General features: G+C 47.9%; 1 protein-coding gene across 8 annotated transcripts in view; it reads right to left on the bottom strand.

Moving 5' to 3' along the window:
• Nucleotides 1–345: 345 nt before the first annotated feature.
• LOC142699043 (oocyte zinc finger protein XlCOF29-like) overlaps nucleotides 346–25366 on the bottom strand; it is a 75624-nt gene continuing 50603 nt past the window's right edge. For 7 of the 8 annotated variants that reach the window (XM_075847965.1, XM_075847970.1, XM_075847968.1 and 4 more), the window contains one exon: nucleotides 346–1388. In XM_075847965.1, coding sequence (XP_075704080.1) covers nucleotides 1314–1388 — 75 coding nt within the window. In that variant the 3' untranslated portion in view covers nucleotides 346–1313. Of the gene's footprint in view, nucleotides 1389–3079; nucleotides 4162–25366 lie in introns of those variants that run through there. The other variant, XR_012865945.1, reaches the window with a different exon arrangement.

The raw sequence follows: 25366 nt of genomic DNA, 5'->3' as shown, positions 1-25366 counted from the left end.
TCCCTTTGCTGCCGCTGTTCCATGTGCACAAGTCCGGAAGCCGCGACCGGAAGTAGTAATATTACTGTCCGGCCGCGACTTCCGGTCCACAGGAAAATGGCGCCGGACGGCGCCAATTTCGAATAGGACTGTGTGGGAGCGGCGCATGCGCAGTTCCCACACAGACGCCGTACACGGCAGTCAATGGGACGGGAGCCGTTCGCAGTCCCTATGGGACTGTGGCTGCCGTATTCCATGTCTGTGTGTGTCGTTAATCGACACACACAGAAATGGAACAAAAAATGGCAGCCCCCATAGGGAAGAAAAAGTGTCAAAATAAGAAACAGTAAAACACAAACACACAAATGAATATGAACGTTTTTATTAAAGCACTAACATCTTTAACATATAAAAAAATTATTTGTGATGACACTGTTCCTTTAAGAAACCTTGGATACAATGGGCGTGCCACTCCTTTCACACTTTTTATTCTAGAGGGGTTTCCCTGCTGATACCCTCCCTTCATCGCAGGTTACATTGCTTGACTCCCCTATGATGATGGCGGAACTTCAAGAGGCTATTCAGGAAATGTCTCTCCATAAATCCCCAGGTCCTGATGGGCTCCCTATTGAAGGTTATAGGAGGTATCGGGAACATATGGGCCCCATGTTGTTAGATACTCTTAACCAGGCTTTACTCAGCCACTCACTTCCCTCTACATTTGATGATGCTTCTATCATTGTGCTACTGAAGCCGGATAAAGACCATGTTGATTGTGGTTCTTATAGACCAATTTCCCTAGTTAACGTAGACTATAAAATCCTACCTAAGATCCTGGCAAAGCGACTGAATCAAGTTGTTCTAACAATTATTCACCCTGACCAAACTGAATTCATGCGCGGTAAATCTACTACTATAAACATTACACGTGTACAGACACTTATGCAGATGGGTAGAATGGGTCATTTGCCTTGGGCTGTCGCTTCATTAGATACTATGAAGGCGTTCGACTCTGTTGAGTGCTCCTTCCTTCTGGCCGGCCTTCACAGCTTTGCTCCTACATTTATCTCATGGATCCAACTTCTCTATAAATCCCTTATGGCTATTGTGGTGGTCAATGGCATCCCCTCGGATTCTTCTCCTCTGGCACGGGGTACGCGGCAGGGATGTCCCCTCTCACCGGTTTTATTTGCTATTGCCATTGAAGCTATAGCTATTAGATTGAGATCCACCCCTATGGTAACTGGTGTGCAGTGGGAGGGAGGGTCTGCTGTGGTGGGCCTGTACGCTGACGAGAAGGTCCTTTTCCTGCGCAGCCCTCATGAGTCTTTTGGTCACGCTGTCCGCTTGCTAGATGCCTTTTTGCCATTTTCTGGGCTTAGGGTTAATTGGCAGAAGTGCCCCATTTCCTACATAAGGAGATCGGCGCTGTAATGTCGGTGACAGTAATGCTTTATATTTAGAAAAACGATCTATATTTACCACGTTAGGAGCGATTTTACATTTATGCTAATGAGGTTGTTAATGCCCAAGTGGACGTGTTTTTACTTTAGACCAAGTGGGCGTTGTACAGAGGAGTGTATCACGCTGACCAATCACTGACCAATCAGCATCATGCACTCCTCCCCATTCATTTAGTCAGTGCATAGTGACACTGCGTTGTTCACGATCTGCTGTCTTATACTGACACATTAACGTTACTGAAGTGTTTAGACAGTGAATAGACATTCCTTCCAGCCAGGACGCGATGTCTATTCACAATCCCGACACTTCATTAACGTTTACAGCAGAGCAAAGCGTAATCTCCCTGTAACCGGTCATTTACAGCGAGATCTCGCGAGATTACACTTGGCTCTGCTGTAAGTACCACAGAAACGTTACCGAAGTGTCGGGATTGTGAATAGACATGGCGTCCTGGCTGGAAGGAATGTCTATTCACTGTCTAAACACTTCAGTAACGTTAATGTGTAAGTGACTGAGCCCAGGCTAAGTGTAGAATCCCCAGTCAGAGGGTTGCCGACGCTCTGGCCGGGTATTCCGCTCCCGGAGGAGTGAATGGCAGAGCAGGGAGCGGAGAGTTTCCTGCTCCGCCACAGTATTCAGTAGTACCTGCGTCCTGAGGATGCAAATACAATTGAAAATGGCCGGGACAGTTATTTGCCGGGACTGTCTCTGTAAATTTGGGACAGTCCCGGCAAATTCAGGACTGTTGGCAACTATGAGAATATGGCGACACTAAATAACATTGTTTTCTAACAAAAAGTTATTTCTATGTAAATATCGCACATCATGAAAAAAAACATAGAAATTTGGTATCGTCCCGCAGAATCTAATCCTCGCACCGCGGGACCGGCAGAAAAATAACCAAGAAATAGATCTGAGGGAACAACTAAACCCGTCCTGGTGATTAAGGGGTTAACCTGCGGTGCGGATTATAGACACGCAGGATATCGCATTTATACCGCGGATTCGCTGCGCATTTGTTGCAGAATTTCCACATTAAGTGCAATGGAAAGTCAAGTTCTGCAACAAACGCCATTGTTCCCAGAATCCTCTGCGGCTCCACCGCGTGTTCACAGCAACGCTGCAGGTTACACATATATAAAAAAGAAGGCGTCATGTGACCCTTGCAGCCAATCACAGGCTGGAGAGGTCACATGTCATTATAGGGGTCACCTGGACACAGCCGGAAGAGCAGGGACGTGTTGCTATGGTAACGCTCGGAGAGGTGGGGATCGGCCTTGTTGTATTTCTGTAGTAGATATTCTGGAGGATTATACGTCCACCATTTGGGGTGAATATTCGGGGTGATTTCCTTGCGTGTTGTGGGTCGTATTCGCTACGTGTGAACATTCCCTTAAACCGCACGGTGAACGACATGAACAAGAAATGTATAAAGGTCAGTGAATAAGTTGTATGTCCCGAATATTATGTCATTACAAAACACGACTCGTCCCACAAAACATCCGACCACTACAAAGACCAGAAATACCCCAAAGAGGCCGGCACTGGAGGGGTTAAATCTGGGCTAGGAGTCCAGTGGGCGGGGTCACTCAATGATTGACAACAGAGAGAACACCCGACCAGCGCTGCTCTTTACCTCATCACGTAACAGCTGAAGGACCTGTGATGACGTCACCACCAAGTGACAGGAAAAGGCGGAGCTTATTAGTGGAGAGAGGCGGAGGTGGAAGGACCTGGGATATCAAGGTCACGTGACCGCGGCATCAGGGGGGGGGGGGTTTAGACGTTTGAGCGATGTATGAAGGACATGTGTGATGATCAAGTGACATGAGGGGTCCTGAGCATCATATGAGCGATGAAGGAGTGATCGGTGCTAAACTGTGCAAAATATAATGTGTTGAAGTAAAAGGACCTGTGATGACATCAACACCACGTGACAGGGACGGGAGGGGTGGAGCTTATCATTTGAGAAAAGTGGTGGAGGAAAGACCTGTGAAGCTGATCACGTGACATGTGGGGCGGAGCTCTGTGAGTGGTCCGGTCTCCTGTACTATGTTGAGAAGCGTTCATGATTACGTCACATGAGGGGTGGGGCTATGCCTCCTCTCCAGTTATAAGCTCCGCCTCTCTTGTCCCGGTCACATGGTGGTGACGTCATTACTGGTCCTTCAGCTGTTGCCGTCTATGAGGTAGAGAGCAGCGCTGGTCGGGTCTACATGACTTCCGGTCACCGCTGTTGTTTAGTGTTCTCTCTGTTATCAGTCAGGAGGTTTCCCATGATGCAGTAGTAAGGTTACATGAGGTCATTTCTGTCCGGTTTTGGTGCGTTTTTGTCTGGCACAGTGTTGGTAATTATTATTATTTATTATTAGCGCTGTAAATATGAAATACAGGAGGGTTTAACCCCTTGGTGACATCAGATCTATAGTATTATGCTGTACGTGCGCCGTCACACTAGAAGGAGCGGAGCCTGCACCGTACACGACTACTGACAACCGCCTGCAACCGCCAAGATCGGAGACAGCGCAATCCCGGCCGCTTAACCCCTCAGATACCGTAATTAATAGTGACCGCGGCATCTGATCAGTTAGAGATCGCGGCTTCCTCTGTCCTCCGAAGAAACTGCGCGATGCCGACCGGTTATATAAACCCCCCTCACCCCGCGCAATCACCGGAAATATAAACCCCTCACACCGCGAAATCACCGGAAATATAAAACCCCTCACACCGCGCAATCACCGGAAATATAAACCCCCTCACACCCCGCAATCACCGGAAATATAAACCCCTCACACCGCGCAATCACCGGAAATATAAACCCCCTCACACCGCGCAATCACCGGAAATATAAACCCCCTCACACCGCGTAATCACCGGAAATATAAACCCCCCACACCGCGCAATCACCGGAAATATAAACCCCCCCCACACCGTGCAATCACCGGAAATATAAACCCCTCAACACCGCGCAATCACCGGAAATATAAACCCCCTCACACCGCGCAATCACCGGAAATATAAACCCCCTCACACCGCGCAATCACCGGAAATATAAACCCCCCACACCGCGCAATCACCGGAAATATAAACCCCTCACACCGCGCAATCACCGGAAATATAAACCCCCTCACATCGCGCAATCACCGGAAATATAAACCCCTCACACCGCGCAATCACCGGAAATATAAACCCCTCACACCGCGCAATCACCGGAAATATAAAACCCCTCACACCGCGCAATCACCGGAAATATAAAACCCCTCACACCGCGCAATCACCGGAAATATAAACCCCCCACAGTGCGCAATCACCGGAAATATAAACCCCTCACACTGCGCAATCACGGAAATATAAAACCCCTCACACCGCGCAATCACCCGAAATATAAACCCCTCACACCGCGCAATCACCGGAAATATAAACCCCTCACACCGCGCAATCACCGGAAATATAACCCCCCCACACACCGAGCAATCACCGGAAATATAAAACCCCTCACACCGCGCAATCACAGGAAATATAAACCCCTCACACCGCGCAATCACCGGAAATAGAAAACCCCTCACACCGCGCAATCACCGGAAATATAAACCCCCCACACACCGCGCAATCACCGGAAATATAAAACCCCTCACACCGCGCAATCACCGGAAATATAAACCCCTCACACCGCGCAATCACCGTAAATATAAACCCCTCACACCGCGCAATCACCGGAAATATAAACCCCTCACACCGCGCAATCACCGGAAATATAAACCCCCTCACACCGCGCAATCACCGGAAATATAAAACTCCTCACACCGCGCAATCACCGGAAATATAAAACCCCCCACACCGCGCAATCATCGGAAATATAAACCCCCTCACACCGCGCAATCACCGGAAATATAAAACCCCTCACACCGCGCAATCACCGGAAATATAAACCCCTCACACCGCGCAATCATCGGAAATATAAAACCCCTCACACCGCGCAATCACCGGAAATATAAACCCCCTCACACCACGCAATCACCGGAAATATAAACCCCCTCACACCGCGCAATCACCGGAAATATAAACCCCGCTCACACCGCGCAATCACCAGAAATATAAACCCCTCACACCGCGCAATCACGGAAATATAAACCCCGCTCACACCGCGCAATCACCAGAAATATAAACCCCTCACACCGCGCAATCACCGGAAATATAAACCCCCTCACACCGCGCAATCACCGGAAATATAAAACCCCTCACACCGCGCAGTCACCGGAAATATAAACCCCCTCACACCGCGCAATCACCGGAAATATAAACCCCTCACACCGCGCAATCACCGGAAATATAAAACCCCTCACACCGCGCAATCACCGGAAATATAAAACCCCCCACACCGCGCAATCACCGGAAATATAAAACCCCTCACACCGCGCAATCACCGGAAATATAAACCCCCTCACACCGCGCAATCACCGGAAATATAAACCCCTCACACCACGCAATCACCGGGAATATAAAACCCCTCACACCGCGCAATCACCGGAAATATAAAACCCCCCACACCGCGCAATCACCGGAAATATAAAACCCCCCACACCGCGCAATCACCGGAAATATAAACCCCCCACACCGCCCAATCACCGGAAATATAAACCCCTCACACCGCGCAATCACCGGAAATATAAAACCCCCCACACCGCGCAATCACCGGAAATATAAACCCCTCACACCGCGCAATCACCGGAAATATAAAACCCCCACACCGCGCAATCACAGGAAATATAAACCCCTCACACCGCGCAATCACCGGAAATATAAAACCCCTTCACACCGCGCAATCACCGGAAATATAAAACCCCTCACACCACGCAATCACCGGAAATATAAAACCCCTCACACCGCGCAATCACCGGAAATATAAACCCCTCACACCGCGCAATCACCGGAAATATAAACCCCTCACACCGCGCAATCACCGGAAATATAAAACCCTTCACACCGCGCAATCACCGGAAATATAAAACTCCCCACACCGCGCAATCACCGGAAATATAAACCCCCCTCACACCACGCAAACACCGGAAATATAAAACCTCTCACACCGCGCAATCACCGGAAATATAAAACCCCCCACACCGCGCAATCACCGGAAATATAAAACCCCTCACACCGCGCAATCACCGGAAATATAAAACCCCTCACACCGCGCAGTCACCGGAAATATAAACCCCCTCACACCGCGCAATCACCGTAAATATAAAACCCCTCACACCGCGTAGTCACCGGAAATATAAACCCCCTCACACCACGCACTTACCGGAAATATAAACCCCCCCACACCGCGCACTCACCGGAAATATAAAACCCCTCACACCGCGCAGTCACCGGAAATATAAACCCCTCACACCGCGCAATCACCGGACATATAAACCCCCTCACCCGCGCAATCACCGGAAATATAAACCTCCTCACAACGCGCAATCACCGGAAATATAAACCCCTCACACCGCGCAATCACCGGGAATATAAAACCCCCTCACACCGCGCAATCACCGGGAATATAAAACCCCTCACACGCGCAATCACCGGAAATATAACCCCCTCACACCGCACAATCACCGGGAATATAAAACCCCCTCACACCGCGCAATTACCGGGAATATAAAACCCCTCACACCGTGCAATCACCGGAAATATAAACCCCCTCACACCGCGCAGTCACCGGAAATATAAACCCCCCCCACACCGCGCAATCACCGGAAATATAAAACGTTCTATCTCACAAAATGGCAACGCAAAACAGTTTTTTCTTTTTTGAACAAATTTTTCTTTCCTTGTAGAAGATAAATATATAAATTTGGTGTCGTCGTAATTGTGTTAAAGAATAAAGGTAACAAGTCATTTCTACCGCATGGTGAACGCCGCAAAAGCGAAACCCAAAGTACAATAGGATTCACTGCGTTTTCCGCTATTCCAGCCCACAATTGTTTCCTCTTTCCCAGCACATTATAGGGGACATTAAAGGGGTTTTCCACGATCGGACAACTGATGACCTTCACCAGATAGGTCATCGGTATATGATCTGTGGGGGTCCGACACCCGGACTCTGCACCGATCATCTGCTCCAGCTGCCTCCGTTCACCAGACGTCCATGCTGAAAGCAGATGCTCCGGTCACGGAATAGAGCGGTCGTGCTGCAGTGTTAAAGTGAATAGGAGCAGAGCCTTTAGTTCTGCAGAACGTCCGCTGTGCAGTGGTCGGAGCCATTTGCTTTCGGCTCCAACTACTGCATACCGTTCAAAACATCCGGCAGCAGGAGCAGCTGATCGGTGCGGGTGTCGGACCCCCACCATCATATACTGATGGCCTATCCAGTGGAGGTCATCCGTTGTCCGATCGTGGAAAACCCCTTTTAAAATTACTTCACGTCCAGCACAAGACATGTTCTCATACGGCTATGCCAACGGAAAAACAAAAAAGTTCTAGCTTTTGGAAGGAGGGAGGAAAAATTTGAATTGGCTGCGTGTCCAAGGGGTTAAGTACATAAGAAGAGACAAACATTAATGAATGACAGACTGGTCCAGAGGGAGAGAGACCCTGCCCTCGTAGACTGCACTCTACAAGAGAAGGAGAGACCCTGCCCGTGTAGACTGCACTCTACAAGAGAAGGAGAGACCCTGCCCGTGTAGACTGCACTCTACAAGAGAAGGAGAGACCCTGCCCGCGTAGCCTGCACTCTACAAGAGAAGGAGAGACCCTGCCCACATAGACTGCACTCTACAAGAGAAGGAGAGACCCTACCCGCGTATACTGCACTCTACAACAGAAGGAGAGACCCTGCCCGCATAGACTGCACTCTACAAGAGAAGGAGAGACCCTGCCCACGTAGCCTGCACTCTACAAGAGAAGGAGAGACCCTGCCCACATAGACTGCACTCTACAAGAGAAGGAGAGACCCTGCCCGTGTAGACTGCACTCTACAAGAGAAGGAGAGACCCTGCCCGCGTAGCCTGCACTCTACAAGAGAAGGAGAGACCCTGCCCACATAGACTGCACTCTACAAGAGAAGGAGAGACCCTGCCCGTGTAGACTGCACTCTACAAGAGAAGGAGAGACCCTGCCCGCGTAGCCTGCACTCTACAAGAGAAGGAGAGACCCTGCCCAGATAGACTGCACTCTACAAGAGAAGGAGAGACCCTGCCCACGTAGACTACACTCTACAAGAGAAGGAGAGACCCTGCCCACATAGACTGCACTGAGTGTGTGGTAATATCTACAGGGTGTGTAGTACTATCTACAGGGAGCAGTGTGTGGTAATATCTACAGGGAGCAGTGTGTAGTAATATCTACAGGGAGCAGTGTGTGTGTGTGTGTAGTAATATCTACAGGGAGCATCGTGTTGTAATATATACAGGGAGCAGTGTGTGTGGTAATATCTACAGGGAGCAGTGTGTGTGGTAATATCTACAGGGAGCAGTGTGTGTGGTAATATCTACAGGGAGCAGTGTGTGTGGTAATATCTACAGGGAGCAGTGTGTGGTAATATCTACAGGGAGCAGTGTGTGTGGTAATATCTACAGGGAGCAGTGTGTGGTAATATCTACAGGGAGCAGTGTGTGGTAATATCTACAGGGAGCAGTGTGTGTGGCCCTATCTACAGGGAGCAGTGTGTGTGGTAATATCTACAGGGAGCAGTGTGTGTGGTAATATCTACAGGGAGCAGTGTGTGGTAATATCTACAGGGAGCAGTGTGTGGTAATATCTACAGGGAGCAGTGTGTGGTAATATCTACAGGGAGCAGTGTACTGTAGCTCCCTGAAAGAGCGGAATCCCCCTGTGGCCGGAGATTCCGCTCCTGGACGGAGCGCTTGATGACTCTGTCTACTTATGGTCAGTGACGTCAAGGGCCTCTACTGAAGTGGAATCCCCGGTCACCGCATCGGCAACGCTGTGGACGGGGATTCCGCTTCAGGAGTTGTCACTGTCCATATATGGACAGAGACATCAAGCGCTCCATCCAGGAGCGGAATCCCCAGCCACACAGTGGCGCTAGCAGATAGCAGAGTAGGGAGATACCTTCCTGCTTTGCTATAGTATTCAATAGTACCTGTGTACTAATGATGCAGACACTATTGAATGTGGCGTTGCTACAGCTGTAGCAGCTGCTAGCGGTGCCGCCGGCCATGGGGGGCCCATCCCGACTGGCAGCATGGGCGTCCTCATGCCCGATGTAGCCGCTATGGCTGCTACGGGCGGAAAGGCGGATGCTGAGTCGCCGGGCCCGGGCGCTTCTGAAACAAGCAGGGGAAAGGTAGCCAGCGCAGCGCCCCCTTCCACCTGCTGGAGTGATGCACCCAGTGCAATGGCACACCGTTCTGGCCGTCCCTTTGTGGCACTATGTACAAGGGGGGTGTGGCGTTATCTACAAGGGGATGTGTGTGGCATTATCCACAAGGTGATGTGTGTGGCGCTATCTACAGGGGGCTGTGTGTGGAGCAATCTACTGGAGGGCTGTGTGTGGCGCAAGCTACAGGAGGGCTGTGTGTGGCGCAATCTACAAGGGGGTATGGTGCTTTCTACAAGGGGGTATGGTGCTATCTACAGGGGGGCTGTGTGTGGCACGATCCACAGTAGGGCTGTTTGTGGCGCGATCTACAGGGGGCTGTGTGTGGCGCTATCTACAGGGGGCTGTGTGTGGCGCTATCTGCAGGGGGCAGTCTGGAGCGGCATCTACAAGGGGCACTGAGTGTGGTGCTATCTACAGGGGGCTGTGTGTGGCCCTATCTACAGGTGCGATGTGTGTGGCCCTATCTACAGGGGGGCAGTGTGTGGCCCTATCTACAGGGGGGCTGTATGTGGCCCTATACAGGGGGGCTGTGTGTGGCGCTATCTACAGTTGGGCTGTTTGTGGTGCTATCTACAGGGGCAGTGTTGAGCGCCATCTACAAGGGGCACTGAGTGTGGCGCTATCTACAGGGGGATGTGTGTGGCGCTATGTACAGGTGGGCTGTGTGTGGCCCTATCTACAGGGGGGCTGTGTGTGGCCCTATCTACAGGGGGGCTGTGTGTGGCCCTATCTACAGGGGGGCTGTGTGTGGCCCTATCTACAGGGGGGCTGTGTGTGGCCCTATCTACAGGGGGGCAGTGTGTGGCCCTATCTACAGGGGGGCAGTGTGTGGCCCTATCTACAGGGGGGCAGTGTGTGGCCCTATCTACAGGGAGCACTGTGTGGCACTCCCTACAGGGAGCAGTGTGTGGTAATATCTACAGGGAGCAGTGTGTGTGATAATATCTACATGGAGCAGTGTGTGGTAATATCTACAGGGAGCAGTGTGTGGTAATATCTCAGTGTGTGTGTGGTAATATCTACAGGGAGCAGTGTGTGTGTGTGTGGTAATATCTACAGGGAGCAGTGTGTGGTAATACTTACAGGGAGCAGTGTGTGGTAATATCTACAGGGAGCAGTGTGTGGTAATATCTACAGGGAGCAGTGTGTGGTAATATCTACAGGGAGCACTGTGTGGTAATATCTACAGGGAGCACTGTGTGTGGTAATATCTACAGGGAGCACTGTGTGTGGTAATATCTACAGGGAGCAGCGTGTGGTAATATCTACAGGGAGCAGCGTGTGGTAATATCTACAGGGAGCAGCGTGTGGTAATATCTACAGGGAGCAGCGTGTGGTAATATCTACAGAGAGCAGTGTGTGTGGTAATATCTACAGGGAGCAGCGTGTGGTAATATCTACAGGGCGCAGCGTGTGGTAATATCTACAGGGAGCAGTGTGTGGTAATATCTACAGGGAGCAGTGTGTGGCATTCCCTACAGGGAGCAGTGTGTGTGTTAATATCTACAGGGAGCAGTGTGTGGTAATATCTACAGGGAGCAGTGTGTGTGGCATTCCCTACAGGGAGCAGTGTGTGTGGTAATATCTACAGGGAGCAGTGTGTGTGGTAATATCTACAGGGAGCAGTGTGTGGTAATATCTACAGGGAGCAGTGTGTGTGGTAATATCTACAGGGAGCAGTGTGTGGTAATATCTACAGGGAGCAGTGTGTGCAGTGGCGGATTATCATATGGGCGATTCGGGCGGCCGCCCGAGGCTCCCAGGGGGCCCATGGCAGCCCGAACCGCACATCATCTTGCTAACTAACGAAGATGAGGAGGGGAGGAGCAGGGAATTGGCCGGGAAAGGGGTAGGACACGCCTCCCTGACAAGTGCGGGCCGCCGCCATTGAGTAACAGAACAGCGACGGACGGCTGTTCTGTTACTCCGAATCTGCAAGACAAGAGCCGGGCGGTCGGTCACCGGCGCTGAGGTCAGTACAGCAGGCTTATCCTCCTGCCCAACTGGTTCCCGACCGCTGGCTGTATTTTTACGGCCAGCGGTCAGGGACGGGTCTTTAAAACCCGAGTCATAGACTTTCTACGGCTCGGGTTTTAACTTGCTGCCCGCGCGATCGGGCAGCTGAATGTCGGCTTTCGCTGCTTCTGTCTTCTCCGATGTCTTTTTACACAGCGTTCAATGAACGCTGTGTATAGGAATAGAGACAGCAGCAGCGGCGCTGTCTCTATTCCTCCCGGTAATCATGTGACTGGTCACATGATCGCCGGGTGCCGTTAGTGGCAGACTGCTGCTGGGTCTTACTAGACCCAGCACAGCCCTATTAGTGACAATCGTCACTATGAGAGGGCTGATTTCCCTTGTAATTGGGGGTGCTGTGCAGCTCCAGTTACAGTGGAAAAACATGGTGTAAAAGAAAGAAAAAAAATATATAAAGTTCCCCAAAGGTCTTTTTTGACCTTTGAGGATCAGACCACAGTAATAAAAAAATAGGAAAGTAAAGTGCAAAAAAAATGAAATAATAAATACACATAAAATACCCACCCCAATAAAAACCGTTCCCCCCTGCCAATCATTGTTGTAACGCTAGCGCTGACCCAATTACCCTAATATAGACATGTAATATATAAAAATTTACGGTAAACAATGACGATCACAAATAAAAGGTCTATTTTAGGGTAAAACTATGTTATTACCAAAAAAAATAGCTGAAACGTAAAAAAGCTTATTTTTTTACTATTATTTTCAAACTTTATGAATAAAAATTCTAAAATAGCAAAAAAGGTGTGTATAAAAACAATAAAAAATGAAACCTGCATTGTCTACGGAAAAAACGTCGCAAAAATCACGTCGTTTTTATTTATTTTTTATAAAAATGTGTGTTTGGTGCAACTTTGTAATTACGTTTTATTAAAAAATATTTTCACTTTTTGAGATACAGCTGCTTTGTATCCTGTATCCGTCAGGTCAGCAGGACTGACGGGATCAGTGAAACGGGCCCTGCGCTAAATTATAATCTTAGATGTGATAGATTTGAGGTGGATCCTGCGTGTCACTGATCCTGTCAGTCCTGCTGACCTGATGGATACAGGATACAAAGCAGCTGTATCTCAAAAAGTAAAAATATTTTTTAATAAAACGTAATTACAAAGTTGCACCAAACACACATTTTTATAAAAAATAAATAAAAACTACGTGATTTTTGCGACGTTTTTTCCGTAGACAATGCAGGTTTCGTTTTTTATACACACCTTTTTTGCTATTTTACAATTTGTATTCATAAAGTTTGAAAAAAATAGTAAAAAAATAAGCTTTTTAACGTTTCAGCTATTTTTTTTGGTAATAACATAGTTTTACCCTAAAATAGACCTTTTATTTGTAATAGTCATTGTTTACCGTAAATTGTAATATATTACATGTCTATATTAGGGTAATTGGGTAATATATATATAAAAATTATGATATAAAGTTTTTAAATATGTACATAACCTTGTGCCACTATATACAAGGCGGAGCGCTGTGTGCCACTATATACAAGGGGGAGCGCTGTGTGCCACTATATACAAGGGGGAGCGCTGTGTGCCACTATATACAAGGGGGAGCGCTGTGTGGCACTATATACAAGGGGGAGCGCTGTGTGGCACTATATACAAGGGGGAGCGCTGTGTGGCACTATATACAAGAGGAGCGCTGTGTGGCACTATATACAAGGGGGAGCGCTGTGTGGCACTATATACAAGGGGGGGCTGTGTAGTGCTATCCACAGTGGTATGTGTGTGGCGCTCTTTTTGGTGCTATTTACAAGAGGGGGAGGGCTGTGTGGCGCTCTCTACAGGGGGCTGTATGGCACTATCTATATGGGGCTGTGTGTAACGCTCTCTATGGGGAGGATGTGTGATATATAGAGGGGGCTGTGTATGGCGATATCTATGGGGGTGTGTAATATCTACAGGGGCTGTGTGTGGCACTATGTACAGGGGGCTGTGTGTATGTGGTGTTTTACAGTGTGTGGTATTATTATATTCAGGCACGCAGTGTTTGGTGCTATTATATTTAGGGGCACAGTATGTGGCACCATGATAACTTTATTTTCGTTTATAGGTGTGGAAATGTTGGAAAAGTGAGGAGACGTCTGAGTGGCAAATTCTGCAGAAATGAGTCATGGCCGGGAGAAGTCGTCATGAGCGCTGGACCGGATGGAGAAGAAAAGAGGAAAAAAACTACTAGAATCTGAGACGTCGTCACCTGTGAGTCACTAGATTTATAGAGAATCTGTCACCTCTCCTGACATGTTTATTATAGGAATCCTTGTATTTCACAAAAAGTCTTTCTGCAGTCCAGGACTGATAGACAATTCCCCTTGTCAGGAGGTTGTGTCCCTGCACAGTGTGATACTCTCAGTATGTAGGGACACAGCCCTGTGACAAGGGAAATCGTAACACTGTTAATGCTTGCCCAAAAAAGTAGTGTCAAAAATAGTTACGGCGCGGCAGGGCGGCGGTGAGGAAGGGGGGCCCAAGTTTGGGTAACAGCCCAGGGCCCATGGTCTACTTAATCCGCCACTGAGTGTGTGTGGTAATATCTACAGGGAGCAGTGTGTGTGGTAATATCTACAGGGAGCAGTGTGTGGCATTCCCTACAGGGAGCAGTGTGTGTGGTAATATCTACAGGGAGCAGCGTGTGGTAATATCTACAGGGAGCAGCGTGTGGTAATATCTACAGGGAGCAGTGTGTGTGGTAATATCTACAGGGAGCAGTGTGTGTGGTAATATCTACAGGGAGCAGTGTGTGGTAATATCTACAGGGAGCAGTGTGTGTGGTAATATCTACAGGGAGCAGTGTGTGTGATACGATCTACAGGGAGCAGTGTGTGTGGTACGATCTACAGGGAGCAGTGTGTGGTAATATCTACAGGGAGCAGTGTGTGGTACTATCTACAGGGAGCAGTGTGTGTGGTAATAACTACAGGGAGCAGTGTGTGTGGTAATATCTACAGGGAGCAGTGTGTGGTAATATCTACAGGGAGCAGTGTGTGGTACTATCTACAGGGAGCAGTGTGTGTGGTAATAACTACAGGGAGCAGTGTGTGTGGTAATAACTACAGGGAGCAGTGTGTGTGGTAATAACTACAGGGAGCAGTGTGTGTGGTAATATCTACAGGGAGCAGTGTGTGTGGTAATATCTACAGGGAGCAGTGTGTGTGGTAATATCTACAGGGAGCAGTGTGTGGTAATATCTACAGGGAGCAGTGTGTGTGGTAATATATACAGGGAGCAGTGTGTGTGGTAATATCTACAGGGAGCAGTGTGTGTGTGGTAATATCTACAGGGAGCAGTGTGTGTGTGGTAATATCTACAGGGAGCAGTGTGTGTGTGGTAATATCTACAGGGAGCAGTGTGTGGTAATATCTACAGGGAGCAGTGTGTGGTAATATCTACAGGGAGCAGTGTGTGGTAATATCTACAGGGAGCAGTGTGTGGTAATATCTACAGGGAGCAGTGTGTGTGGTACTATCTACAGGGAGCAGTGTGTGTGGTAATATATACAGGGAGCAGTGTGTGTGGTAATATATACAGGGAGCAGTGTGTGTGGTAATATCTACAGGGAGCGGTGTGGTAAAATCTACAGGGAGCAGTGTGTGTGGTAATATATACAGGGAGCAGTGTGTGTGGTAATATATACAGGGAGCAGTGTGTGTGGTAATATCTACAGGGAGCAGTGTGTGTGGTAATATCTACAGGGAGCAGTGTGTGTGGTAATATCTACAGGGAGCAGTGTGTTTGGTAATATCTACAGGGGGCAGTGTGTGTGGTACTATCTACAGGGAGCAGTGTGTGTGTGGTAATATCTACAGGGAGCAGTGTGTGGTAATATATACAGGGAGCAGTGTGTGTGGTAATATCTACAGGGAGCAGTGTGTGTGGTAATATCTACAGGGAGCAGTGTGTGTGGTAATATATACAGGGAGCAGTGTGTGTGGTAATATCTACAGGGAGCAGTGTGTGTGGTAATATCTACAGGGAGCAGTGTGTGTGGTAATATCTACAGGGAGCAGTGTGTGTGTGGTAATATCTACAGGGAGCAGTGTGTGGTAATATCTACAGGGAGCAGTGTGTGGTAATATCTACAGGGAGCAGTGTGTGTGGTAATATCTACAGGGAGCAGTGTGTGGTAATATCTACAGGGAGCAGTGTGTGGTAATATCTACAGGGAGCAGTGTGTGGTAATATCTACAGGGAGCAGTGTGTGTGGTAATATCTACAGGGAGCAGTGTGTGTGGTAATATCTACAGGGAGCAGTGTGTGTGGTAATATCTACAGGGAGCAGTGTGTGTGGTAATATCTACAGGGAGCAGTGTGTGTGGTAATATCTACAGGGAGCAGTGTGTGTGGTAATATCTACAGGGAGCAGTGTGTGGTAATATCTACAGGGAGCAGTGTGTGTGGTAATATCTACAGGGAGCAGTGTGTGTGGTAATATCTACAGGGAGCAGTGTGTGTGGTAATATCTACAGGGAGCAGTGTGTGTGGTAATATCTACAGGGGGCAGTGTGTGGTAATATCTACAGGGAGCAGTGTGTGGTAATATCTACAGGGAGCAGCATGTGTGGTAATATCTACAGGGGGCAGTGTGTGTGTGGCATTCTCTACAGGGAGCAGTGTCTGGTAATATCTACAGGGAGCAGTGTCTGGTAATATCTACAGGGAGCAGTGTGTGTGGTAATATCTACAGGGAGCAGTGTGTGTGGTAATATCTACAGGGAGCAGTGTGTGTGGTAATATCTACAGGGAGCAGCGTGTGTGGTAATATATACAGGGAGCAGTGTGTGTGTGGTAATATCTACAGGGAGCAGCGTGTGGTAATATCTACAGGGAGCAGTGTGTGGTAATATCTACAGGGAGCAGTGTGTGTGGTAATATCTACAGGGAGCAGTGTGTGGTAATATCTACAGGGAGCAGTGTGTGTGGTAATATCTACAGGGAGCAGTGTGTGGTAATATCTACAGGGAGCAGTGTGTGTGGTAATATCTACAGGGAGCAGTGTATGGTAATATCTACAGGGAGCAGTGTGTGGTAATATATACAGGGAGCAGTGTGTGGTAATATCTACAGGGAGCTGTGTGTGTAGTAATATCTACAGGGAGCAGTGTGTGTGGTAATATCTACAGGGAGCAGTGTGTGTGGTAATATATACAGGGAGCAGTGTGTAGTAATATCTACAGGGAGCAGCGTGTGGTAATATCTACAGGGAGCAGTGTGTGGTAATATATACAGGGAGCAGTGTGTGTGGTAATATCTACAGGGAGCAGTGTGTGTGGTAATATATACAGGGGGCAGTGTGTGGTAATATCTACAGGGAGCAGTGTGTGGTAATATCTACAGGGAGCAGTGTGTGGTAATATGTACAGGGAGCAGTGTGTGGTAATATCTACAGGGAGCAGTGTGTGTGTGTGGTAATATCTACAGGGAGCAGTTTGGTAATATTTACAGGGAGCAGTGTGTGTGGTAATATCTACAGGGAGCAGTGTGTGTGGTAATATGTACAGGGAGCAGTGTGTGTAGTAATATCTACAGGGAGCAGTGTGTGTGTGGTAATATATACAGGGACCAGTGTGTGGTAATATCTACAGGGAGCAGTGTGTGTGTGGTAATATATACAGGGAGCAGTGTGTGGTAATATCTACAGGGAGCAGTGTGTGTGGTAATATCTACAGGGAGCAGTGTGTGTGTGGTAATATATACAGGGAGCAGTGTGTGGTAATATCTACAGGGAGCAGTGTGTGTGGTAATATATACAGGGAGCAGTGTGTGGTAATATCTACAGGGAGCAGTGTGTGGTAATATGTACAGGGAGCAGTGTGTGGTAATATCTACAGGGGGGGCTGTGTGTGGCCCTATCTATAGTGGGCTGTGTGTGGTGATATCTACAGGGGGCTTTGTGTGGCATTATCTACAGGGAGCAGTCTGTGTGGTAATATCTACAGGGAGCAGTGTGTGTGGCATTCCCTACAGGGAGCAGTGTGTGTGGTAATATCTACAGGGAGCAGTGTGTGGTAATATCTACAGGGAGCAGCGTGTGGTAATATCTACAGGGAGCAGTGTGTGTGGTAATATCTACAGGGAGCAGTGTGTGTGGTAATATCTACAGGGAGCAGTGTGTGGTAATATCTACAGGGAGCAGTGTGTGTGGTAATATCTACAGGGAGCAGTGTGTGTGATACGATCTACAGGGAGCAGTGTGTGTGGTACGATCTACAGGGAGCAGTGTGTGGTAATATCTACAGGGAGCAGTGTGTGGTACTATCTACAGGGAGCAGTGTGTGTGGTAATAACTACAGGGAGCAGTGTGTGTGGTAATATCTACAGGGAGCAGTGTGTGGTAATATCTACAGGGAGCAGTGTGTGGTACTATCTACAGGGAGCAGTGTGTGTGGTAATAACTACAGGGAGCAGTGTGTGTGGTAATAACTACAGGGAGCAGTGTGTGTGGTAATAACTACAGGGAGCAGTGTGTGTGGTAATATCTACAGGGAGCAGTGTGTGTGGTAATATCTACAGGGAGCAGTGTGTGTGGTAATATCTACAGGGAGCAGTGTGTGGTAATATCTACAGGGAGCAGTGTGTGTGGTAATATATACAGGGAGCAGTGTGTGTGGTAATATCTACAGGGAGCAGTGTGTGTGTGGTAATATCTACAGGGAGCAGTGTGTGTGTGGTAATATCTACAGGGAGCAGTGTGTGTGTGGTAATATCTACAGGGAGCAGTGTGTGGTAATATCTACAGGGAGCAGTGTGTGGTAATATCTACAGGGAGCAGTGTGTGGTAATATCTACAGGGAGCAGTGTGTGGTAATATCTACAGGGAGCAGTGTGTGTGGTACTATCTACAGGGAGCAGTGTGTGTGGTAATATATACAGGGAGCAGTGTGTGTGGTAATATATACAGGGAGCAGTGTGTGTGGTAATATCTACAGGGAGCGGTGTGGTAAAATCTACAGGGAGCAGTGTGTGTGGTAATATATACAGGGAGCAGTGTGTGTGGTAATATATACAGGGAGCAGTGTGTGTGGTAATATCTACAGGGAGCAGTGTGTGTGGTAATATCTACAGGGAGCAGTGTGTGTGGTAATATCTACAGGGAGCAGTGTGTTTGGTAATATCTACAGGGGGCAGTGTGTGTGGTACTATCTACAGGGAGCAGTGTGTGTGTGGTAATATCTACAGGGAGCAGTGTGTGGTAATATATACAGGGAGCAGTGTGTGTGGTAATATCTACAGGGAGCAGTGTGTGTGGTAATATCTACAGGGAGCAGTGTGTGTGGTAATATATACAGGGAGCAGTGTGTGTGGTAATATCTACAGGGAGCAGTGTGTGTGGTAATATCTACAGGGAGCAGTGTGTGTGGTAATATCTACAGGGAGCAGTGTGTGTGTGGTAATATCTACAGGGAGCAGTGTGTGGTAATATCTACAGGGAGCAGTGTGTGGTAATATCTACAGGGAGCAGTGTGTGTGGTAATATCTACAGGGAGCAGTGTGTGGTAATATCTACAGGGAGCAGTGTGTGGTAATATCTACAGGGAGCAGTGTGTGGTAATATCTACAGGGAGCAGTGTGTGTGGTAATATCTACAGGGAGCAGTGTGTGTGGTAATATCTACAGGGAGCAGTGTGTGTGGTAATATCTACAGGGAGCAGTGTGTGTGGTAATATCTACAGGGAGCAGTGTGTGTGGTAATATCTACAGGGAGCAGTGTGTGTGGTAATATCTACAGGGAGCAGTGTGTGGTAATATCTACAGGGAGCAGTGTGTGTGGTAATATCTACAGGGAGCAGTGTGTGTGGTAATATCTACAGGGAGCAGTGTGTGTGGTAATATCTACAGGGAGCAGTGTGTGTGGTAATATCTACAGGGGGCAGTGTGTGGTAATATCTACAGGGAGCAGTGTGTGGTAATATCTACAGGGAGCAGCATGTGTGGTAATATCTACAGGGGGCAGTGTGTGTGTGGCATTCTCTACAGGGAGCAGTGTCTGGTAATATCTACAGGGAGCAGTGTCTGGTAATATCTACAGGGAGCAGTGTGTGTGGTAATATCTACAGGGAGCAGTGTGTGTGGTAATATCTACAGGGAGCAGTGTGTGTGGTAATATCTACAGGGAGCAGCGTGTGTGGTAATATATACAGGGAGCAGTGTGTGTGTGGTAATATCTACAGGGAGCAGCGTGTGGTAATATCTACAGGGAGCAGTGTGTGGTAATATCTACAGGGAGCAGTGTGTGTGGTAATATCTACAGGGAGCAGTGTGTGGTAATATCTACAGGGAGCAGTGTGTGTGGTAATATCTACAGGGAGCAGTGTGTGGTAATATCTACAGGGAGCAGTGTGTGTGGTAATATCTACAGGGAGCAGTGTGTGGTAATATCTACAGGGAGCAGTGTGTGGTAATATATACAGGGAGCAGTGTGTGGTAATATCTACAGGGAGCTGTGTGTGTAGTAATATCTACAGGGAGCAGTGTGTGTGGTAATATCTACAGGGAGCAGTGTGTGTGGTAATATATACAGGGAGCAGTGTGTAGTAATATCTACAGGGAGCAGCGTGTGGTAATATCTACAGGGAGCAGTGTGTGGTAATATATACAGGGAGCAGTGTGTGTGGTAATATCTACAGGGAGCAGTGTGTGTGGTAATATATACAGGGGGCAGTGTGTGGTAATATCTACAGGGAGCAGTGTGTGGTAATATCTACAGGGAGCAGTGTGTGGTAATATGTACAGGGAGCAGTGTGTGGTAATATCTACAGGGAGCAGTGTGTGTGTGTGGTAATATCTACAGGGAGCAGTTTGGTAATATTTACAGGGAGCAGTGTGTGTGGTAATATCTACAGGGAGCAGTGTGTGTGGTAATATGTACAGGGAGCAGTGTGTGTAGTAATATCTACAGGGAGCAGTGTGTGTGTGGTAATATATACAGGGACCAGTGTGTGGTAATATCTACAGGGAGCAGTGTGTGTGTGGTAATATATACAGGGAGCAGTGTGTGGTAATATCTACAGGGAGCAGTGTGTGTGGTAATATCTACAGGGAGCAGTGTGTGTGTGGTAATATATACAGGGAGCAGTGTGTGGTAATATCTACAGGGAGCAGTGTGTGTGGTAATATATACAGGGAGCAGTGTGTGGTAATATCTACAGGGAGCAGTGTGTGGTAATATGTACAGGGAGCAGTGTGTGGTAATATCTACAGGGGGGGCTGTGTGTGGCCCTATCTATAGTGGGCTGTGTGTGGTGATATCTACAGGGGGCTTTGTGTGGCATTATCTACAGGGAGCAGTCTGTGTGGTAATATCTACAGGGAGCAGTGTGTGTGGCATTCCCTACAGGGAGCAGTGTGTGTGGTAATATCTACAGGGAGCAGTGTGTGGTAATATCTACAGGGAGCACTGTGTGTGGTAATATCTACAGGGAGCAGAGTGTGGTAATATCTACAGGGAGCAGTGTGTGTGGTAATATCTACAAGGAGCAGTGTGTGTGGTAATATCTACAGGAAGCTGTGTGTGGTAATATCTACAGGGAGCAGTGTGTGGTAATATCTACAGGGAGCAGTGTGTGGTAATATCTACAGGAAGCAGTGTGTGGTAATATCTACAGGGAGCAGTGTGTGGTAATATCTACAGGGAGCAGTGTGTGGTAATATCTACAGGAAGCAGTGTGTGGTAATATCTACAGGGAGCAGTGTGTGTGGTAATATATACAGGGAGCAGTGTGTGTGGTAATATCTACAGGAAGCAGTGTGTGGTAATATCTACAAGGAGCAGTGTGTAGTACTAACTACAGGGAGCAGTGTGTAGTAATATCTACAGGGAGCAGTGTGTGGTAATAATATGTACAGGGAGCAGTGTGTGTGGTAATATCTACAGGGAGCAGTGTGTGTGTGGTAATATCTACAGGGAGCAGTGTGTGTGGTAATATCTACAGGGAGCAGTGTGTGTGGTAATATCTACAGGGGGCAGTGTGTGTGGTAATATCTACAGGGAGCAGTGTGTGTGGTACTATCTACAGGGAGCAGTGTGTGTGGTAATATCTACAGGGAGCAGTGTGTGTGGTAATATCTACAGGGAGCAGAGTGTGGTAATATCTACAGGGAGCAGTGTGTGTGGTAATATCTACAGGGGGCAGTGTGTGTGGTAATATCTACAAGGAGCAGTGTGTGTGGTAATATCTACAGGGAGCAGTGTGTGTGGTAATATCTACAGGGAGCAGTGTGTGGTAATATCTACAGGGAGCAGTGTGTGTGGTAATATCTACAGGGAGCACTGTGTGTGGTAATATCTACAGGGGGCAGTGTGTGTGGTAATATCTACAGGGAGCAGTGTGTGGTAATATCTACAGGGGAGCAGTGTGTGTGTGTGGTAATATATACAGGGAGCAGTGTGTGTGTGGTAATATCTACAGGGAGCAGTGTGTGTGTGGTAATATCTACAGGGAGCAGTGTGTGGTAATATCTACAGGGAGCAGTGTGTGTGGTAATATCTACAGGAAGCAGTGTGTGTGGTTATATTTACAGGGAGCAGCGTGTGTGGTAATATATACAGGGGGCAGTGTGTGGTAATATATACAGGGAGCAGTGTGTGGTAATATCTACAGGGAGCAGCGTGTGTGGTAATATCTACAGGGGGCAGTGTGTGTGTGGCATTCTCTACAGGGAGCAGTGTGTGGTAATATCTACAGGAAGCAGTGTCTGGTAATATCTACAAGGAGCAGTGTGTGTGGTAATATCTACAGGAAGCGGTGTGTGTGGTTATATTTACAGGGAGCAGTGTGTGTGGTAATATCTACAGGGGGCAGTGTGTGGTAATATATACAGGGAGCAGTGTGTGGTAATATCTACAGGGAGCAGCGTGTGTGGTAATATCTACAGGGGGCAGTGTGTGTGTGGCATTCTCTACAGGGAGCAGTGTCTGGTAATATCTACAGGGAGCAGTGTCTGGTAATATCTACAGGGAGTAGTGTGTGTGGTAATATCTACAGGGAGCAGTGTGTGTGGTAATATCTACAGGGAGCAGCGTGTGTGGTAATATATACAGGGAGCAGTGTGTGTGTGGTAATATCTACAGGGAGCAGCGTGTGGTAATATCTACAGGGAGCACTGTGTGGTAATATCTACAGGGAGCACTGTGTGGTAATATCTACAGGGAGCAGTGTGTGTGGTAATATCTACAGGGAGCAGTGTGTGGTAATATCTACAGGGAGCAGTGTGTGTGGTAATATCTACAGGGAGCAGTGTGTGGTAATATCTACAGGGAGCAGTGTGTGTGGTAATATCTACAGGGAGCAGTGTGTGGTAATATCTACAGGGAGCACTGTGTGGTAATATCTACAGGGAGCAGTGTGTGGTAATATCTACAGGGAGCTGTGTGTGTAGTAATATCTACAGGGAGCAGTGTGTGGTAATATCTACAGGGGGCAGTGTGTGTGGTAATCTCTACAGGGAGCAGTGTGTGGTAATATCTACAGGGAGCAGTGTGTGTGGTAATATCTACAGGGAGCAGTGTGTGTGGTAATATGTACAGGGAGCAGTGTGTGTGGTAATATGTACAGGGAGCAGTGTGTGTGGTAATATCTACAGGGAGCAGTGTGTGGTAATATCTACAGGGAGCAGCGTGTGTGGTAATATCTACAGGGAGCAGCGTGTGTGGTAATATATACAGGGAGCAGCATGTGTGGTAATATATACAGGGAGCAGTGTGTGTGTGGTAATATCTACAGGGAGCAGTGTGTGTGGTAATATCTACAGGGAGCAGTGTGTGTGGTAATATCTACAGGGAGCAGTGTGTGGTAATATCTACAGGGAGCAGTGTGTGTGGTAATATCTACAGGGAGCAGTGTGTAGTAATATCTACAGGGAGCAGTGTGTGTGGTAATATATCTACAGGGAGCAGCGTGTGTGGTAATATATCTACAGGGAGCAGCGTGTGTGGTAATATATCTACAGGGAGCAGCGTGTGTGGTAATATCTACAGGGAGCAGCGTGTGTGGTAATATGTACAGGGAGCAGTGTGTGTGGTAATATCTACAGGAAGCAATGTGTGTGGTAATATCTACAGGGAGCAGTGTGTGTGGTAATATCTACAGGGAGCAGTGTGTGTAGTAATATCTACAGGGAGCAGTGTGTGGTAATATCTACAGGGAGCAGCGTGTATGGTAATAGCTACAGGGAGCAGTGTGTGTGGTAATATCTACAGGGAGCAGTGTCTGGTAATATCTACAGGGGGCAGTGTGTGTGGTAATATCTACAGGGAGCAGTGTGTGTGTGGTACTATCTACAGGGAGCAGTGTGTCTGTGGTAATATCTACAGGGAGCAGTGTGTGGTAATATCTACAGGGAGCAGTGTGTGTGGTAATATCTACAGGGAGCAGTGTGTGTAGTAATATCTACAGGGAGCAGTGTGTGTGTGGTAATATCGACAGGGAGCAGTGTGTGGTAATATCTACAGGGAGCAGTGTGTGTGTGGTAATATATACAGGGAGCAGTGTGTGGTAATATCTACAGGGAGCAGTGTGTGTGGTAATATCTACAGGGAGCAGTGTGTGTGGTAATATCTACAGGGAGCAGTGTGTGGTAATATTTACAGGGAGCAGTGTGTGGTAATATCTACAGGGAGCAGTGTGTGTGGCCCTATCTACAGGGAGCAGTATGTGTGGTAATATCTACAGGGAGCAGTGTGTGTGGTAATATCTACAGGGAGCAGTGTGTGGTATTATATACAGGGGGCAATGTGTGGTAATATCTACAGGGAGCAGTGTGTGGTAATATGTACAGGGAGCAGTGTGTGGTAATATGTACAGGGAGCAGTGTGTGGTAATATGTACAGGGAGCAGTGTGTGGTAATATCTACAGGGAGCAGTGTGTGTGTGTGGTAATATCTACAGGGAGCAGTGTGGTAATATTTACAGGGAGCAGTGTGTGTGGTAATATCTACAGGGAGCAGTGTGTGTGGTAATATGTACAGGGAGCAGTGTGTGTAGTAATATCTACAGGGAGCAGTGTGTGTGTGGTAATATCTACAGGGAGCAGTGTGTGGTAATATCTACAGGGAGCAGTGTGTGTGTGGTAATATATACAGGGAACATTGTGTGGTAATATCTACAGGGAGCAGTGTGTGTGTGGTAATATATACAGGGAGCAGTGTGTGGTAATATCTACAGGGAGCAGTGTGTGTGGTAATATCTACAGGGAGCAGTGTGTGTGTGGTAATATATACAGGGAGCAGTGTGTGGTAATATCTACAGGGAGCAGTGTGTGTGGTAATATATACAGGGAGCAGTGTGTGGTAATATCTACAGGGAGCAGTGTGTGGTAATATGTACAGGGAGCAGTGTGTGGTAATATCTACAGGGGGGCTGTGTGTGGCCCTATCTATAGTGGGCTGTGTGTGGTGATATCTACAGGGGGCTTTGTGTGGCATTATCTACAGGGAGCAGTCTGTGTGGTAATATCTACAGGGAGCAGTGTGTGTGGCATTCCCTACAGGGAGCAGTGTGTGTGGTAATATCTACAGGGAGCAGTGTGTGTGGTAATATCTACAAGGAGC

This window comes from Rhinoderma darwinii, unplaced genomic scaffold (assembly GCF_050947455.1).
Source record: "Rhinoderma darwinii isolate aRhiDar2 unplaced genomic scaffold, aRhiDar2.hap1 Scaffold_116, whole genome shotgun sequence".
NCBI classification, from domain to species: domain Eukaryota; kingdom Metazoa; phylum Chordata; class Amphibia; order Anura; family Rhinodermatidae; genus Rhinoderma; species Rhinoderma darwinii.
This window is presented reverse-complemented; position numbering and strand designations above follow the sequence as displayed.